The sequence below is a fragment of the Anabrus simplex genome, chromosome 1 (genome assembly GCF_040414725.1).
Source record: "Anabrus simplex isolate iqAnaSimp1 chromosome 1, ASM4041472v1, whole genome shotgun sequence".
In the NCBI taxonomy this organism is placed as follows: domain Eukaryota; kingdom Metazoa; phylum Arthropoda; class Insecta; order Orthoptera; family Tettigoniidae; genus Anabrus; species Anabrus simplex.
In genome coordinates this window covers 625,008,331-625,028,787 of record NC_090265.1, presented here as the reverse complement: position 1 = coordinate 625,028,787, position 20,457 = coordinate 625,008,331, and the positions used below count along the sequence as shown (strand labels likewise).

The window sequence follows — 20,457 nt, the reverse complement described above, 5'->3', positions numbered from 1 at the left end:
GAGAATGGGAAGTGGTATTCTGAGCAGGTCCAGCTATGGTATTTCTGCCACCTGTTGTGCAACAGGAGAGTTATTACTCTGAGATGGGCTCACAAGTGACTGCTTGATGGTGGTAGTTTGAATATATGTCAGTAATATCAAAATACACACCTAATGGGTAAATGTAAAAAGTCTGGGACTTATACAGAAATTTTACTGAACTGGCCAGGACAATTTTTCTGCCCCTGAATCCAGTTTTCTGGGATGTATGGCAGGCCTAGATCTGCATGACTGTAGTGTCAGTATTAATATGTCCATGCTACCTGAGATTAAATGCACTCTAGTTCAGTCCCTCACACCTGACTTAAAATTGTGAGCGAGCTGGAAATTTAAGTTCAGCTAACTAGGAAAGAAACTGCTATATTAAACACTAGACTTTTGCAGTGGATTCATAATTCCACTCTCAGGCTTTCGTGGCTGGTGTCAACTGACAGAAGTAATAAACAATAATAAGTGAATAAATAACCTGTATTATCAATGTAACAAAACAACAGGCTGATTGTCTGATTTTTTCCATAGGTTTATGCCTCAAAGATGTTGGTGCATAAGTGATATCTGTTTCATTCCATGATGAAACAAACTTGTGCCAGGGAGTTCTGTAATTTCTTTTGTGACAAATATTGTGACCCATGCACATGAAAAGGCTGTGTGAGATGTATTTTCTATTGTAAACAAATTATGAGTTATATGTCAAGAACTTCTAATACTGTACACATTGCTCAATTTAATCCCAAAACATTCACATTGGAGGGACATAATAATGTCCCAATTCTAATAAAAGATAAAATAACACATTAGATGAATTTTGATTTTTTCTCTTTTTCAGTTCTCTTAAGAATTTTGATCAGTTTTGTTTTCATTGATTATAATTTTGTGTGGCTATTTCTAGCTGAGTGCAGCCCTTGTAAGGCAGACCCTCCGATGAGGGTGGGCGGCATCTGCCATGTGTAGGTAACTGTGTGTTATTGTGGTGGAGGACAGTGTTATGTGTGGTGTGTGAGTTTCAGGGATGTTGAGGACAGCACAAACACTCAGCCCCCAAGCCATTGGAATTAACCAATTAAGGTTAAAATCCCCGACCCGGCCGGGAATCGAACCCAGGACCCTCTGGACCGAAGGCCAGTACACTGACCATTCAGCCAACGAGTCGGACTTTCATTGATTAAATGTTTCATTTTCAGACTGTTTGACTGGCGACCAGACAAGCTCCGAGGTGAAAGATCAAAGCATGAACGTGTAGTGATAATAAAGAATTTATTTGATCCCAAGATCTTTGATAATGATGTGGCCCTGATTCTCGAATACCAGCAAGACCTGCGTGAAGAATGCTCCAAATGCGGAGATGTGCGCAAAGTTGTTATCTATGATGTGAGTATTTACTGGTCTCCTCAGTCAGTTTTATTGATTTGAATTATGCTTTAACTTGTGTCGTTTGTAAATTGAGAGATTTAAAATTCACAATTATTAAAATATGGTTTAAAAAGGTTTAATTTGTTTTAATTTGTTTTATATAATTTGAATATGTAACACAAAATTTTGAGAAAAGTGCAGTACTAACCCATAAGTATTATGCAACAACACAAAGGTCTCCATCTCAGGAATATTAGTAAAATATTAATTTTTTCAAGAAGTCCTTTATTTACCTAAAATAGTTACCTACTCGAAAAATATTATTGCATTTTTATTCTCTGGTAGATGGCACTGAATGTTCTTTTCCACCGATCATTCAATTAATACCAGTTTCAGGTGGGTGTTGTACTTGTATTCCCTGGAAGAAGAACCGAAAGCATCAAATATCTTCATAAAGATAAGGTGGCTATAAGTTCTTTAGTGAAAAAACATGTGAATGAACAAGTGGTTGTTAATTAGGATGAAAATAATTTTGTTTGTGATTACGTGATTGCATACAACTAACCTCACTTGCTTACTTCTTGGTGCACACCTAACAGAAACCTATTAATTGCTCCTGTTTGTTGTTTTTAGCAGTCAGAAGCACACACATGATTTTGGTACATTTGAAATACAGTAACAAAAGAACATCATCATCATTATCATCATCATCATCATCATCATCATCATCATCATCATTTCCCAACTCCAGTTTCCTGGATGTGATGTACAAGCGCTCGCCATCTCCTTCTGTCTTCATACATCTTCTGATCCAGTACATCCTCCGATTTGTATCCTCTCTCCTCCACATCTGATCTTACAGTCTCTATCCAACGTTTTCTTGGTCTTCCCTGTGGTCTTCTTCCTACGAGATTAAGGTTGAAATATTTTCTGGCAGGTCTTTCCCTATTCATTCTCATTATGTGCCCATACCACTGAAGTCTGCATTTCTTTATGACACTGATAATAGGAACCTCAATACCAGCTACTTTCCTATTCACTTCATTTATGATCTTGTCCTTTCTGGTTGTTTGGTTCATGGTTCTAATGAATCTAATTTCAGTTGCTTGGATTCTACTGAAGTCTTTGTTTAGTAGGGTACATGTCTCTAAACCGTGCATGGGATTGGTACGAAGTAAGTGTGGTACATGATTGTTTTTGCTTTCTGTGGTATTTTGCAGTCCCGGAGAGGATTACTGACTTGACTGTAGAAGTTCAATGCTTTCTGTGTCCTACTGAGTATTTCCTGCCTAACAGTGTTGTCTTTCGAGATTGTGCTTCCGAGGTACTTGAAGTGGGAAGCTGATTCGATTTTTGCTCCTACCAGAAATATATTTGAGCTTGTTCCTTCCCTGTTGATGGTCATTTCCACTGTTTTTGTTTTGCTCATCTTTAGTCCAAAATTTTTGAATGTGTTGTTCCATTCATTAAGTTTCTTCTGAACTTCAGCTTCTGTCTCTCCCCATAAAAGCACATCATCAGTAAATACCAGGGCGTTTGGTTCACTGTCCATTTTCTTGATAGATTTGATGACCTTGTCCATTACTATTATGAACAGGAGTGGTGACAGAGCACTTCCTTGTTGGACACCTCTCTTTGTTTCAAACCATTTTGATCATCCGTTGCCTATCTGGGCACAGCTTTAGCACTTCTGGTATAGCATCTTGACTTTGTCAATTAAGTACTTTGGCACCTTTAGGTCTTCCAGACATTCCCATATCTTGTTTCGAGGAACACTATCATATGCTTTTTCAATGTCCACAAAAGCAATCACAAGATTTCTTCTGTATTCCCATTACTTTTGTGTCAGCATCTTTACTGCAAAGATAAGATCCACAGTACTTCGACCTTTCTTGAACCCGTGTTGTTCTTCCTCAAGCAAAGGTTCCACTGTCTTCCTAAGTCTTCTTTCTATGGTCTTTTCCAGCAGTTTCAGTGAGTGTGACAACAGCGTGATGCCTCTGTAATTTGCACATTTCCGTCGGTTGCCCTTTTTGAACAGTGGGATGATGACTCCTTTACTACAAAAGAACATATTATTGGTAATTGGGTATTCTTTGTTTCTGTTCCTTTCCGTGGTTTCCCATTTTCACACCAGACAAATGCTGGGGCTGTACCTTAATTAAGGCTACAGTCGCTTCCTTCCCACTCCTAGCCCTTTCTTATCCCATCGTTGCCATCTGTCTCGGTGCGACGTAAAGCAAATTGCAAGTTTCTGTCCTATTCAATCTTTTTTATTTTTATTTAATGGTTCCTTGACTGCATATTCGCTACCTAACAGAAACCTAATTATTGTCCTGTTCATTATTTTTAGTGCTGGAGAGCATATCTATGATTTTAGACTTTCTTTTTTTCAAATATGTTCTATCCCTCAAATTAGACATCAAGTTAATAATTTCCACAATAGTGAAAGAAGTCCATTGGCTCAGAACACTATGTATGATGGAACTTCTATTGGACTATTCAGTGTAGAGTTATTAAATGAAATCATTATGCGCTGCCAAGCATGTCATTCCACCGGGGAAATGGTGAAAGGACTTTTTAATATATATTGCCACAGTTCTTTGGTTTATTTTCCACATTCTCATGTTGACTACATACTTTAACATATATGCTACATGAAAATGATTTCGTGAACCATATAAGACAGTATAATAGTATTAACTGTGCTAACTGTAGCCACATTTCAAGGTTAGGTCCTTACTGTTTTAAGATTCAGGGGCTTTCAGATTTATTGCCTTCTGAAAATTGCTGATCATTATATGATCTGCTTTATTTAATAGATTCAAGTCTTGCAAACAGAATTTGTAGTGAAAATTCTGTAAATTCCTCTCAACCCAGAGGCAATTGAAAGACCCTCCACCATTTTGCTAAATAACTCATATGCTACATCATATCATAATGCTGGCAAAGCAGTGAAACAAGACATAAGTAATCAGGCACATTCTGTCAATTTAAGATTTGTGGATAGCATATCCCTGGATCGGTAAAGATATAACAGGCCAACTGTAAATGAGATCACTGGGGTGTTCTTTTCGTAAAATGGTGAACCACAAGGTTATCGGTACATTACAGCATATGGTAGACAAGGAGACCCGAAGCTGCTTTCTACTTACAGCCCACAGTGTGACCTTTGATATATCCACTAACATTTCCATCTGGGGAACCTAGCTTGGACAAGGAACTTCCATCTAAGGGCAGTAGGCATCAAGCATGTAGGAAAAAATAACTATGTGTCAATTCATCTGCTTTGGGTTTGCAATCAGAGAAAATTTCTCCCATTTATATCAGGCTAAGCAACTATTCCATCAATATTTAGTTGATCATTATACACAAGTTGGGGCTCAAAGACTAGATTACTTAAGAAAGAATCAAAAATCCTTAAAGTTGGAACAGTGACAAGGGCTACAAGATTTTGTAGTTAATCAAGCTCAAGAAAATAACCTTTAATTTTTCCATTAACCTTTCAGGAGAGTCTGAAAAATGTCCAGCAGAGCTGCCAGGATGCTACACTAATAGTTAGAAAGTGTGGAAAACCGATGTTTTCCTCACCTTCACTTGCAATTTGTTTTTTCTTCTAGTTGCTTTACGTCGCATCGACACAGATAGGTCTCATGGCGACAATGGGACAGGAAAGGGCTAGGAGTGGGAAGGAAGTGGCTGTGGCCTTAATTAAGGTACAGTCCCAGCATTTGCCTGGTGTGAAAATGGGAAACCACGGAAAACCATCTTCAGGGCTGCCGACAGTGGGGTTCGAACCCACTATCTCCCGTGTACTGGATATTGGCCGCACTTGAGCGACTGCAGCTATTGAGCTCGGTACTTGCAATTCTAACTGGCCTGATATTAGATCTGCTTTGCAGTATGGTAGAACACCTGCTAATAGACGTGGCATCTCACATGTTTTCTCACTAAAACTGAAAGAGCTTAAAAATTATATAGTGAGGGACATGTCCTCAGCAAAGTCATTTCATATGTTTATGTTATAGAGTTTCAAAAAAAGAGGGCTAACACACTGTCGCATGTTATTGATACTCAAAGACTCTTGCCAATTTCATGAATTTGATATCAATAACTTTGTGCGTGCTGAATTACCTAAGAGAGAACAATTTCCTATGCTGTATGATAATGTTATATCCTACATGGTTCATGGTCGATGTGGCATGCATAATTCCACTGCATCATGCATAAAAGGTATGTAACAAAGGATATTAAAATAAGTTCCAGGATGAAACTGATCAGAATTGTGATTGCTATACCATTTATAGGAGGAGAAATACTACAAAAGGTAGCAGAAACAGTGTGGACATTGACAATAGGGACATTATGCCTTATAACAGGTATTTCATTTTGAAGTATAACACTCATATAAATGTAGAAATATGTTCCAGTGTGAAAAGCATTAAATATCTCTTGAATTATGTTTATAAGGGATATGATGCTGCAAGTGTAGCATTTTTAAAAATTAAAGACATTGTTCAAAAACTTGGTGGCAATTATTCGAGAAGGAAATGCACCTCATCAGCATATATATTGCAACCAAAGGTTAAACCTACAGGCCATTGATTCAACTCAAAATAAGCATACAATCCTTACAGTTTGGTTCAAATGCAATGGAACAGACCACGGCGCACACTCTTTTCCTTATCCTGAAATACCAAATCATTGTATCTTTACCAGCATATGAAGGAAAAGGAAGCAAGGTGGAAATCAAGTTATCGGCAGAATGTACACTGTTTCTCCTAATGATCCAGAATGTTATTTTATTTGCCTTTCATTACTGCTTGTTGGAGAGGCTGCTGCATTTGAAAACGTATGTTCGGAGAATGGTTCCATTTATCCAGGCTTCCAAGATGCTGCTGTAGCCAGGGTTTGTCACTGATGACAGAGTGTGGTACAACTGTTCGATGATTCCTACATTGGCAATAAATTGTATTGATCGCCTTCTGAAGTACGTTATGAGGTGTGAAAAGGAAATTGTCATATTTGGGGAAAATTCTTGCCAACTTCTTCCTGTGGTACCCAAAGAAGGAAGACCTCACACTATTGAGGCATGTGTACAGAATGCTGAAATATGGGTAAAAATTAAAGTATTGCACTTGAAAACAAACATGCATGCAATGATGACTGTAACAACATAAATGAAGATGTTTTCCACCTTAATCCGCAGAAGTCTGAAGGAATACAACGTTGTCAATACTCCGTTGTCAGATGATGATGACACGAATTTCGTTAGCAGCATGGATACCTTCACTCTATTATGACATCTGGAATGCCTCCACATGTAGTAAAATTGAAATTTGGGGCAGTTGCAATGCTTATAAGAAATATGCACATGGCTTTTGGTTTAGTAAATGGAGTGTGTATGATAAATGTATGATAATATTGTAAAATTAAGTCATTACAGGCACTTCCAATTTATGTACCTCGGGTTGATTTGGTGTCTACTGACAGTATTCAACGTTTCAAATATGAAAGGAGACAGTTCTCATTATGTCTTGCATTTGCAGTGACAGTTAACAATGCACAGGATCAAAGTTTCGACAGAAACTGCTTATCTGCTTATCTCACTGCATTTTCAGCCAAGTTATATATGGCATTCAGCAGAGTTAAAGCTGCAAACAATGTGAAAACTAAAGTTATAACTACACCGTATCAAGGTCAGTTCCCTAAAACCCAACGGTAGGCCTATTTGCCAAAATACACAGTTTACAATGAAATACTAAATAGTCAATGAACGGGATAGTCAGATGCAATTATTTAGCCTTCTTTATTAAAGTGATTAAAACATGACTGTTAAAGCATGCACAAGATGATCATGACTGGGCAATTGCCAAAGATCAAAACTTCCATGTGTATAGTAAAAACGGAAGTGTAAGTTTGAAGGCAAATAGTTGGCCTTCTCTACTTCAGTATTCTCACTTAATTTTCTCACATTTCCTTTATCATCAGTTTCATTCTGAGTCTTTGTTTGCAGCTATTGCTCTGACAGGCCATACTAATATATAAATACAGTAATTTCAACAGTTCTACACTACGTATTAGACTATATTGTCCTCATTATCCTCTCCCGATCTTTTATGTTTAAGGAGCACATTAATCCCATCTCCCTATTCCAGAATACTGTTGCTGTAATTGCCTTGTTGTGAGTTGTTAAAATATTGTACTGTCTTTCTCACTGCAAATATTTTCTTTATTTGAGCAGAGGAATTAATGCTTCAGAGTCTCCATCTGTCTACAATCTCATCTCTCCCCATCAACATAACCCTGCTTAACCATATTTCTGTCCAGTTCCATGGCTAACTGGTCAGTAAGATGGCCTTTGATCCAAGGGATCCCAGGTTTGATTCCCAGCTGGGTTGGGGATTTTACCCTTCATTGGTTATTTCCTATCGCTTGAAGACTGGTTGTTTATGCTGTCTTCAGCATTATATATCATCCTAGGTAGGGCTTCATCCTCATAAATAAGGTCACTCGTGAGCATCAACTCAAAAGACCTGTACCAAGGCCTTTCCGAAAGCCACATGCCGTTATTATTACCGTATTGCATGTAGGGGTGGAACCTTTTGTTCTTAGACATTTCACCACTTGGAAATACCAGTCAGATCATATATGGTCTAAAAGCAAGAACATCTCCAAAAGTCTAATCAGAGAATAGCAAAGTTTTCTTAAAACTACTCGTGTTAGTAATGCATTTCTTAAGAGTTACAATTGCTCTGCTAAGAAAGCTAGTAGGAGAAAAATAGGAATTATCTGGGTACTTCACAGAATGGTTCCAGTAGATAGTGTTAGTCTTGAGAAAAGCCTGAATTTTGACCCGATAAGAGAACATTTTTTCATATGTAAGTTTACAGCCACAGGTCTCTTGTATTTAAACAGCTAACCAGCCTCAGTGCAGACTTTGCCCAACTTTCTACATTGGCTTAACTCGCAATACACTGCAGTACCTGCAAAACCCCCAACATAGATCTTCCTGTCCGCATTCACACCAGGCACTATCAAACCACGTTCGATTACTGTTTCACTGCTAAAGTCCTCAAACATTTACCCCCTACTTCCTGCCTACTTCCTGCCCTCCTGCCTGTAGGGATTCCAAAGTGGTGCTCAGGTCCAGGAAAGCACCCGGCCTTAACATTAGATAAGCGCTCCTTTTTTCCTTGTCTTGTTTGTTTGCTCCCCGCCCGAAAATTTTGGACCCATATTTTTCTTTCATATGTACTCTATCCTTGCGGTCTTACATGGTAAGTTGCTGCTCTCTATCTGTTTCCTAGATGTATATGTTCGGTAAGAGTTAAATTTGGATTAGATGTGAAATTAATCTTTGCTGAATGAACTGGTTGTAATATCTTTCACTTCACTGCTCATTTCATTTGGTGGTAGAAAATCACCTCTTTATGGAGCTTGCTAGATAAGTTTTGAGATATGAGGACTTGTTGTGTGTTAGGAATTTATCCATTCTTGCATTTTTTTTTTGTCATGGTGAGAGGCATTAGACTGTTAAGGTCTGAAGTTAGCTAACATTATGAAGATTGAAGGTGAGCATTTTTGAGATAATTGTATATAATTTTGATGATGATGATGATGCTTGTTGTTTAAATGGGCCTAACTTCTAAGGTCATCAGCCCCTATATAATCTTAAACATGACTAATGAAGTACCGGTGCACTCGATTGAGCATCTGCCTCAGGCTTTTGAAGACCTTCCTTGTTTGTGTGCAACAACATTTAATTTGTGAAGCATTTTTAAGAAGAAATAACATTCTCTTAAAGATGAAGGGGTAATTGGCAGGCCAGCAACAGTAGTGACCGAAGAAGACATCTACTACAAAAATTCAAGAAAGGTGAATCAACTCATGTCTGACATTGTCACAGGATAAAACTTGAGTCTGTGAGTTTGTTTTTCTTTGTTTTTAATGATCATCTGGCAATCATTGATCCAAAAAATCCAAATATAGTTATTGCAAAATAGTATATTGATTTCTGCACTCCCACAGTGTTCGAGAAAATTTACGAAAGGTAGCCAAGGGTCATTTTGTTGCACCAGAACAAAAAACGCTCATGCTCACGCTGCCAACATAACACTGAACACTGGCATTTTTAAACAGCATAACTATTAACACACCCACCTAACAATACATTACAAACATTACAAACCTGGCATATCATGACCTCTTCCTTTTCTTGACTGTGAGAAACTGCCTCTGAGGTCAGCTCTAAGGAAGCAGTTTCTATGAGGAAGAAGAATTATCTGAGTGCTAGGAAGTGACTATTATGGGTGCTTCAAGAAATGGTTCCAGTTAGAAGCCTGAATTTTGACGCTATAGGAGAACCTTTTTCTTATGTGCCAGTAAATTTACTAATACATGTTTCTTGCATTTAAACAGTCACTATAGGTGAAAAATGTCATAATGGTCCATATTGAACTGGAATTACAGTAAAAATAGGTATATTTTGGTTTCACCCTTTTTTTTTTTTTTTTTTTTTTTTTTTTTCGTGTGGCTATTTCTAGCCGAGTGCAGCCCTTGTAAGGCAGACTCTCCGATGAGGGTGGGCAGCATCTGCCATTTGTAGGACACTGCGTGTTATTGTGGTGGAGGATAATGTTATGTGTGGTGTGTGATTTGCAGGGATGTTAGGGACAGCACGAACACCCAGCCCCCGGGCCATTGGAATTAACCAATGAAGGTTAAAATCCCCAACCCGGCCAGGAATCAAACCCGGGACCCTCTGAACCAAAGGCCAGCACGCTGACCATTGTTTTTGTCTGTGACACTGTTGAATACCACTATCGTCATAAAACAGAATTTTATTCATCACATAGATGATTAACTTCTCTCTCATAACAAGACATAAGCCTTAATATACACTGACTGACAGAGCAAATGCAGCACCAAGAAGGAGTGGTTCGAAAGGGATGAAAGTTGGGGAAAAAACAGAGACGGCACGGATGAATAATTGATGTTTATTTCAAACCGATATGCAGGTTACACAATGCGCACGGCATCGACTCAGTAGGATGTAGGACCACCGCGAGCGGCGATGCACGCAGAAACACGTCGAGGTACAGAGTCAATAAGAGTGCGGATGGTGTCCTGAGGGATGGTTCTCCATTCTCTGTCAACCATTTGCCACAGTTGGTCGTCCGTATGAGGCTGGGGCAGAGTTTGCAAACGGCGTCCAATGAGATCCCACACGTGTTCGATTGGTGAGAGATCCAGAGAGTACGCTGGCCACGGAAGCATCTGTACACCTCGTAGAGCCTGTTGGGAGATGCGAGCAGTGTGTGGGCGGGCATTATCCTGCTGAAACAGAGCATTGGGCAGCCCCTGAAGGTACGGGAGTGCCACTGGCCGCAGCACATGCTGCACGTAGCGGTGGGTATTTAACGTGCCTTGAATACGCACTAGAGGTGACGTGGAATCATACGCAATAGCGCCCCAAACCATGATGCCGCGTTGTCTAGCGGTAGGGCGCTCCACAGTTACTGCCGGATTTGACCTTTCTCCACGCCGACGCCACACTCGTCTGTGGTGATTATCACTGACAGAACAGAAGCATGACTCATCGGAGAACACGACGTTCCACCATTCCCTCATCCAAGTCGCTCTAGCCCGGCACCATGCCAGGCGTGCACGTCTATGCTGTGGAGTCAATGGTAGTCTTCTGAGCGGACGCCGGGAGTGCAGGCCTCCTTCAACCAATCGACGGGAAATTGTTCTGGTCGATATTGGAACAGCCAGGGTGTCTTGCACATGCTGAAGAATGGTGGTTGACGTGGCGTGCGGGGCTGCCACCGCTTGGCGGTGGATGCGCCAATCCTCGCATGCTGACGTCACTCGGGCTGCGCCTGGACCCCTAGCACGTGCCACATGTCCCTGCGCCAACCATCTTCGCCACAGGCGCTGCACCGTGGACACATCCCTATGGGTATCGGCTGTGATTTGACGAAGCGACCAACCTGCCCTTCTCAGCCCGATCACCATACCCCTCGTAAAGTCGTCTGTCTGCTGGAAATGCCTCCGTTGACGGCGGCCTGGCATTCTTAGCTATACACGTGTCCTGTGGCACACGACAACACGTTCTACAATGACTGTCGGCTGAGAAATCACGGTACGAAGTGGGCCATTCGCCAACGCCGTGTCCCATTTATCGTTCGCTACGTGCGCAGCACAGCGGCGCATTTCACATCATGAGCATACCTCAGTGACGTCAGTCTACCCTGCAATTGGCATAAAGTTCTGACCACTCTTTCTTGGTGTTGCATTTGCTTTGTCAGTCAGTGTATTTAAAGGATTAGATTCCTCAAGCTAATTTACCATAAACATGTGCATAGGACTTATCATCGTTGCTCTACACATCAAGATCAAAAAGACTTTTAACACAATGGTCTAATACACCTCACTCATATCTCAAGTTTTTGTGCCAAATTTTTATCACACTTATTTTAACTTAACATTAGCTATTTTACATTACTTTTTCATTTACTTTTTGTATCACTGGCTGATGACACAGACATGTTGTTGAAACTAATATCATCTATTTGTGAATGACTTGTGATGTAATTTGCATCAAAAACTATTTTGTATTGAAAAAGGTGGAACCAAAATATACCTATTTTTACTGTGATTTAAACAGTCTTCAAATACGAATTGGAGTTTGATCCTTTAACCTTCCATCTAGGAGGTAGGTGTCTTGCCAAGTATGCAACCCAGGTAGTTGGATGTTGAGAAGTTTTCCATTTAACTATTGTGTGCTTTCATATAAATGGACTCATGTACACTATCTTGGCATTATTTATAGAGATGAGCATTGAGAATCTTTGTATTAAAGCTGGTGGAATATAGCTTGTGCAGATAATTATTTTAAACTATAACTGTCTGTTACTTTTGACCAGTGATGTCGCACGCTTAAATTCTTTGGGTGGGCACACAGAGCAGACAGTAGATTTATAAAACTATGTATAAGTTGCCCCTCAGTCGGTTAACATGTTAACGGCAGCCCACTGAGTCCCCCCATCCACTTCAAGGAGTATATACTCCTATCCTACTGAGAGGTTGCCAACATAGTTGTAGGAATTGTAATTACTCTAATTAATTAATTAATTAATTAATATTTTCAACTAAACAAGCTGGAAGTACAAATCTATTTTGTTAGCAAGCAGCTAGCTAAAGGCCTCTTTCGTTCATTAAGCAATGATTATACTACATCTGCAACTGACAGTTAACCACTTGAAGAAGCCCTTATCATGTGCCTTACCCACTGCCACGTGTTAAGCGATACATGCTGCCATCTTTGGGATTTTTTAAAGAACTTCAGGAGAAGGCATTGGAAGCGGGCCAGCAGACCGTGATCACACAGGAAATTGTGCTCATATTTGCAATACCCACAGCATTGCCCCTTCAAGTTCTAGCTATGCAATATGCTCAACTTTGTAGTTCAAAAGGGGGTTGTAATCAGGTAGCGTGGCGCGTGATTCAAATGGAAATGGAATGTGAATGAATCGGCACTTAAAAATTCGTAAATACGTTTTGAATGTACAAAATGTTTGTTGCTAAAATGCAATATTATGCATATTGTAAATGTCTGGGATTACCAGGGTGTTCACGTGCTTGTGTGATCCTTAACATGAGACTCCCCTGCTTTTGATGAATATAGAAGATATTTTCTGATCTTGTATACTGTAGTCGATTTGTGTTAGTAGGTCCCAGCTTTTCACTGGAAACTGTGCCCAGCATTTTCAGATGGTCTCTCTCCAGAGGTCAGTAGTTGACTGAAGCTGTGACAGTGATCTTCCAATAAATATATACACTAGCGTCAGAAAGTTCAGACTCGCCCATGAATTTTCACTTACCATGAAAGATAGGGGCTATTTGTTGAAAATCAACATGGAAATACCTATGTTTTTAGAACTAACCATATTACACATTTCACTAGATTTCCCTTTACACTGATCATTCACAGGGAGCTAGAAACACAATCACAATATCTTAAGCAATCACACTACCTGTTCATCGATGTATTCACTCTTTGATTTGATTACTCCTTTACAGATGCGTGGCATTCTAGCTGTTAATTTTTGCAAAAATCTCAGTATTTATACATCTCCAGATTTATAACAGACATGTCCACAATCATCCACACTGCCTGGTGCCTTTTCTTTCACTTTCCTCTCAAGTTCTTCCCACAAAAGTTCAATAGGTGACAGATCGGGTGATTAAGGAGGCCAGACCATTAATTCCAATTTTCCTTCAGCTTGTTTCCTTTCCAGATACTACTTGCATAAATGAGAGGTGTGTTTAGGATCATTGTCCTGCTGTAGAACAAACCCTTCACCAATCTTTCATTCCAGATGGCACGGCATTGCGTGAAAGGATACGGTTTCTTTTCCATTATTCCCTCTACTTTCACCAAATGACCAACCTGATTATTTCCAAAACGTTCCCACACATCACATTTCCTCCTCCATGCTTCACAGACGGAATTATGCAGGATTCCATAACCCTTTCGCCAGGGCGGCGACGAACATATTGGTGGCGATTGGAGCCATATTTTTAAAATTTAGATTCATCCGTCCAAAGCACCCTTTTCCACTGTTCATCGGTCCAGTTAGCATGCATTTTGGCCCATTGTAGCCTTTCTGCTTGTGTACAGTTTTCAACAATGGTTTACGTGCTGCTACGCGACCAAACAATCCCGCCTCAAGGAGCCTATTTTTCACTGTTGTCACAGACACAGGTTGTTGAGCAAATATCTACCGCTGTACGCATTCTGTCATGCTTGCTGAGGATTAAAACATGGTTAACTTCAATTTTAGAAGTCTTCCTTGGACCTCCACTGCGTGGTCGATCCTCATGACTATCCGTTTCCTCTCTGCGTTTCACTGCTCTGCGAACGCTGCATTCTGAAATTTTCAATTTTTTGCAATTTTTTGGTTCGACCACCCAATTTCTTTTTAAGCACAAGATTTAGCTCTGTTTTCTTAGGTTATATTAGCCTTCTTCCCTGTATTCGATTGTTTGATGTGTGTTGTTACCGTAGTTATGCCCAGATAACAACAATGTAGAAAATAAACAATCTGGTACAGAGATGAACATACAACTACTCAGGATGACTTCTGTAGGCTAGCTGTCGACTTCCAAGACAGCAAGGAAACAAGAAGGACAAGTAATCACGTAAGAGAAGCATGTTTATTACCTGGGAAAGGGCCGGAAGTTATCCAGGTAGAAGCAGGCAGTAAGAGCTGGGGACCATAAATCTCTCAACTTCTTTGAAAAGATAAAGTATAATCTCGCAATATGCACTGAAATAGCTTGATGAAAGTTCTGAAAGCATCCATACATAAGTAACAGAACTAAAGTACCACTTATCATCACACAGGAAACAATTATTTAACAAAATTATTAATTTTCATAGGTGAGTCTAAACTTTCTGACGCTTGTGTATATACAGTATAACTGGCTCTGGCACACTGTTCTCTGTACAGTGTAGACTTTTCTTTTGCTGAGCTGATGGGGTCGGTGCCAGTTGGTTGACTGGTGGTGGTTGACGCCTGCTGGCTAGTTGTACCCTCCTGGCTCAGCAAGAAAGTCTACACTGCATAGAGAACCATGCACTACTGCCATATACATATTGGGAGTGCACTGCCACAGTTTCAATTCCCTTCTGACTTTCAGAGAGAGAGAGCAGACCCCTTGGAAATGCCGGGCACAGTTCCTGGTGAAACATTGCGAGCTACTAACCCAAACAGCTAGAAGCCCAGAAAATACTTTCTGTATTCACTGAGACATCGGCCTAGAAAGCCTAATGCTTCATATCTAAGTAAAAGTTTGTTGTCGTAAATGTCTGTATAAATATGCCTTTTGCTTGTTTTTTTACCATGAAGAGGTTGGTTAAAATGGGGGCATTCTAGTACCTTCAAGAAGTCCTGCCAATTTATTGAAATGATCGTGGATGGAAGCTGTGGCTTGTGAAGTTGGTTTGGTCTGTAGCAAGGAAAGTTTTTGAATCTCAGAAAAGCCCATGTAGTTCATGAGTGATCATTATAGAGTGAGATACCTTCATAAGAGATAGTATCCAAGAAATGATTTCTTAACTACTAGATCAGGACTGATCATGGTATTATATTGCAGATTAAGCAGTGAAGGATTTGTAAATTCTTTGACTGTTTGCTAAATGTTATAATGCATTTAATGGTTTTTATTTTGTAAGGAACAAAATGTAGATTATTTCTTTTCTGTTTCTTTGTCACAGTTGTAAGATATTTTGGTCGATTTCCTTCTGGCAGTTAATAGTCTGGTTAAATCAACAGCAAAGTATGAGGGTGGTGGCAAAAGTCATTGCAACTATTCTTTTACTTGCAGATATGTGAGCGGATTACAAACTGCTATTTGTTGCATGGAAGCTATGCAAACATAGTGGGTATTAACAACAGATGGCTCTGTGATTGCTAGTAGTAGCGCAGAGAGTGTTGTGAAATCAGTTGTGTGGCAAGTGTCATGCAAGATAGAAGTACCTGTGTTGAGCAGCACGCATACATTTAAAAATAGCCGTTCTCTGGGGGGAGAAATGTGGGAGAATGTCACAGTGAATTGGTGGAAGGCGTTGGGAATAATGCCCTCCCATACTGCACAGTAGCATGGTGGGTAGGAAAGTTTCAGCAAAGACGTGTGGCAACCATTGATCAGCAACGCTCAGGACAACCTGTCAGTGTGCGAACTGACGTGGCATGTGCCATCATCGAGCAGCTCCTGGAGGAAGACAGACGGTGGACATTACTGAAGTTAGAGAGGGCATGTGATATTGAGAAATGCACCATCCACAGGATATTGCAAATAGAGCTGCAACTGTGCAAAATCACATTGTGGTGGATACTGCATGCACTGACGGAAGTTCAACGGTGAATGCAGTATGCAATATGCTCCGACCACTTGGCATGCTGCCAACAGGATAGCGACCTCCTCCTGTCACAAAAAATCACCATCAATGAATTTTGGGCCAGTGCATATGAACCAGAACTCAAACATCAGTCTGGGGAGTGTTGACATGCCAGATCACCAAGGTGGCAGAAGTTCCGTCAGAATCTTCCCCCCACCGAACGAGTTGGCCATGCGCGTAGAGGCGCACAGCTGTGAGCTTGCATCCGGGAGATAGTAGGTTCAAATCCCACTATCGGCAGCCCTGAAGATGGTTTTCCGTGGTTTCCCATTTTCACACCAGGCAAATTCTGGGGCTGTACCTTAATTAAGGTCACGGCCGCTTCCTTCCCATTCCTGTCCCATCGTCGTCGTAAGACCTATCTGCGTCGGTGCGACGTAAAGCAAATAGCTTCCTTCCAACTCCTAGGCCTTTCCTATCCCATCGTCACAGTAAGCCCCTAGAAAAAAGAAGAAGAAGAATCTTCCTCCCGTGAAATTGATGGTGATGCGACAACAGATGATCCAATTCACACTTAATGTGGCAAATGGTATTCAGTGCCTCCCACATCGCTGGTAGCGTGTGGTGAACATTGCAGGGGACTATTGAGGGCCTTTAGACCCAGTTTTGTCATGTCAGCTGTATGTGTGCTGTGCTGTGCTGTGCTGTGCTGTGCTGTGCTGTACTGTGCTGTACTGTGCTGTGCTGTGCTAATGTAGGATGTGTGTTTGGCTGTAATTATTTTTTGGAGGTGCATTTGGCTGTAATTATTTTTTGCACCGTGAAACCAGTATTGTCCTGTACACTACCGTAATAAATATGAGGTACATTGTTCACGTGTTCTTCCATGTCCACACATGCAGTTGCCACCTCGTCCTTTCATCTGTAGGTGTCACATTTTGCAACAGGGCTGGTATCTGAAAGAAAGAAAATGGTTGCAATGACTTTTGCCCCAACCCTTGTATTTATGTTAAATACCATTAATTCCTTTCCTTGTTCATTTAGAGACATCAAGAAGGTGTGGCCCAGGTGACATTCCGAGAGGCAGAAGAAGCTGACACGTGTATTAAATTACTCAATGGGCGGTGGTTTTGTCAAAGGAAGATTACTGCTGAGACTTGGGATGGTAAAACAAAATACAAGTAAGTTCTTTCCTGTTGAAATCTGCAGAGTAATTTGATGTTTTAGTTGCTTTCATTGTCTGTAATGAATACAAATGATTCAAATAAGAAAGGTTTTTATGTGTAGATTTTACCTGTTTTCTTTATCATGCTGGGACATTAAAAATGCTTCTTATGATGGAGCATGTAAAATAATATAACAGAGTTTTCTGTCTTTGTTGAACTCTCTTCATGCTATGCTGTACAGTACATGGAGGCATTAATCATGGGTCATATTATAACTGTACTGGGTTTATACCCGGTAGCTTTTATGGGAAGAAGCGGTGGGCCAAGGGAATGGGGCGTAAAGGCTCGATAAGTTTGCCCGATAACCATTTATTATATAAATGGAAAGCTTTGCATTACTTCGGTACAGAATTTTAAACAACACCAGGGACATGTCCCAGTTTAAAGCACCATTCTAAAACAATATAAATACATGTGACCAGCACAATTTACTAATTAGTATAATATTCGTTAGAAACTGGCGCCTAGCCGTGAAAACACAATACATCGTTTACTTTACAAACACCCAACTTAGGGTCTCTTGATATCCCTGTCTCCTCAATAGTACCAAAAGGTTCTGGATCATGCCAGAATAATCTTTAACTTAGAAATACTATGCAAGAGCGTATACCAGGAAGTAAACACACATAATAGCAAGAAATTTAAACACATAATACTTGCTCTATTCATCGCAACCTTCTGGTACTTTCTCGTACTCAGTAATTACACTCATTTACTCAACTCGATTAAAGTTCTGAGAAGGAAATGCTTAACGCAAATACAGATTTACAGACAATGTTTAAAGGTAATCTGTCCCATACTCAAGGGCAACATTGCTAAAAGAAACACAGGTCTCAAGACCCTAAAATAAATCTGACATGCATACTATGTTTTAGAGTGAAATATGCCCGGGGCGAGAAACCTATTAAAACTTTACATAAACTAGAGCTTTAACATAAGATTCTGTAAGATTGCGATCCGCTTCCTCAACTTTTCATAACGCGCTACACAAGGAGGGGGGGGGGCAACACTCTAAGTCTTACCTCCACGTCTGGTGAGTCCTCGGTTCGAGGCTGCAGCGGGACCGGCTGCAAGTGTGCAGCGAACGAGCAAGTCAGTCAGAATCATCACAAGGTCCAGCGAGCACTCGCCTGCCCAGCGGGGAGAGGCGCGCGCACACCCAAAGGGGAGGGGAGTTTTCTCACCAGAACGTGGAGGCAAGAGGACAATAGCCAACATAAGATGGAAAATACCCCAGGACAGGAAGAAACTTCCCTTTATCCTGAGGCCATAAGGGAATGAGGACAGCACTTTATTTAAGGAAAAGGGCAAGCCAGAGAACACATAATACAATATAACATGTACAAATAAAACCTCAATTAAAACAGCTTGCAAGCACAATCACGCACAACTGAAATAAAACGAGAAGTGGAAAGAAAACGTTCTTCACGGTACAATAACTACCGGTCCCATGACTACTGTAAATGGTTAGTATGCTGTCCTTTAGTCTAAAGGGTCTTGGGTTTGATTCCTGGCTGAGTAAGGGATTTTAACTTTCATTAGTTAATTCCTAGGCTTGGGGGCTGGGTGTTTTTGTCGTCTTCAGCATTGGAATTCAATATAGGTTGGGCCTCATCCTCACAGATGCGCCGTTCACCTATACTGCATCAACTTGAAAGACCTGCACCAGACATCTCCAGAGGCCACAGCCATTAAAGTATAACTTTATTCTTCTGACCACAAGAGATCCTGATTCACACTTTTATTTCGTACGATGCATTTAGGATTAACACAATGGAGACTCTGCCTATAGAAATTACGGGTACGTTATTTCATTGCTGCTGACGGAGCTCAGAGAATCTACGGTTGTATGATTTCAGTGTAGCTAACAATAGTAGCCTCCATTTCAGCGAGTTGTGACTTCACCAAAATACTGTTGTATGCTTCTACAGGCATAAAATGTACTAGTTTTGTGCATAAGTTGAGAGGTCTTCTTTCAATGCACTGATAATACAGCCATGCTCCTACATAATGTGGCTGCGTCATTGTTCACTCTTAGCTGTAAAATTAGCAGGAAAATACATGCATGTGAACAGGAAGAGAGTGTGTTTGAGAGGCAGGCTTGTTTGTGTCATTCTTGTGAATATTTACCATGTCCAATTCAAGCATATGAAATTTGGACAGTGAATCTGTGCTGGATGTTCTTACAGAAGACTCAGGTTCTGAAATTGAGGATGAGAATAACAATTACACACCAAGTGAACATCATGATTCTGATGCTTCAGCCAGGTAAACTTAGATAATGAGCTAAATTAAAATTGGTGTGAAGAGGGCTCTGTAATGTAGTTTTATACCGCTGTCTAAAAATTTGGGTTGTATCTCATGTACTGATGACAATTTGTAGCAACTCGATGCGAGCCCTTCGTCAAGCGACAAACAGTGGGGAAGCAAATTAATGGTTGTAAACAAGAATACCCATGCCAATTGACCAATGAGGTTAGAATCTGTATTAGTATAGTTAGGAGATAGTGGTTTCGAACCCCACTGTCGGCAGCCCTGAAGATGGCTTTCCGTGATTTCCCATTTTCACACCAGGCAAATGCTGGGGCTGTACCTTAATTAAGGCCATGACTAGCCCTTTGCTATCCCATCATCGCCATAACACGTGTGTGTCAGTGCGACGTAAAGCAGATTCACAATTAAGTATTTATTTATTTTCCACCTAGTCGATACAATGATTGCTTAAGGCAATTTTTAATGGTCAAAAGTGGTACATGTTTCATATATTATCAACATCTTCAGCCACATAACACTGTTTAGATGAAAAATATATAAAATTGACAAAGTAATGCTTTAGAGGAAGTGACCTTAAAATTAACATAAGATTGACAAGATGAAAACAAACAAATAACTCAAGAGAAAATATATAAATTATTTCTACAATAGAAAGCA

The 20,457-nt window shown here is 40.3% G+C and overlaps 1 protein-coding gene across 2 annotated transcripts in view; it reads left to right on the top strand.

Annotated features, from left to right (window-relative positions):
• barc (RRM1_TatSF1_like and RRM2_TatSF1_like domain-containing protein barc) overlaps positions 1–20,457 on the top strand; it is a 396,586-nt gene that overhangs the window by 322,002 nt on the left and 54,127 nt on the right. For both annotated transcript variants that reach the window (XM_067135679.2, XM_067135678.2), the window contains exons 7-8: positions 1,221–1,407; positions 17,345–17,481. In XM_067135679.2, the coding sequence (XP_066991780.2) occupies positions 1,221–1,407; positions 17,345–17,481 (324 nt within the window). The remainder of the gene's footprint in view (positions 1–1,220; positions 1,408–17,344; positions 17,482–20,457) is intronic.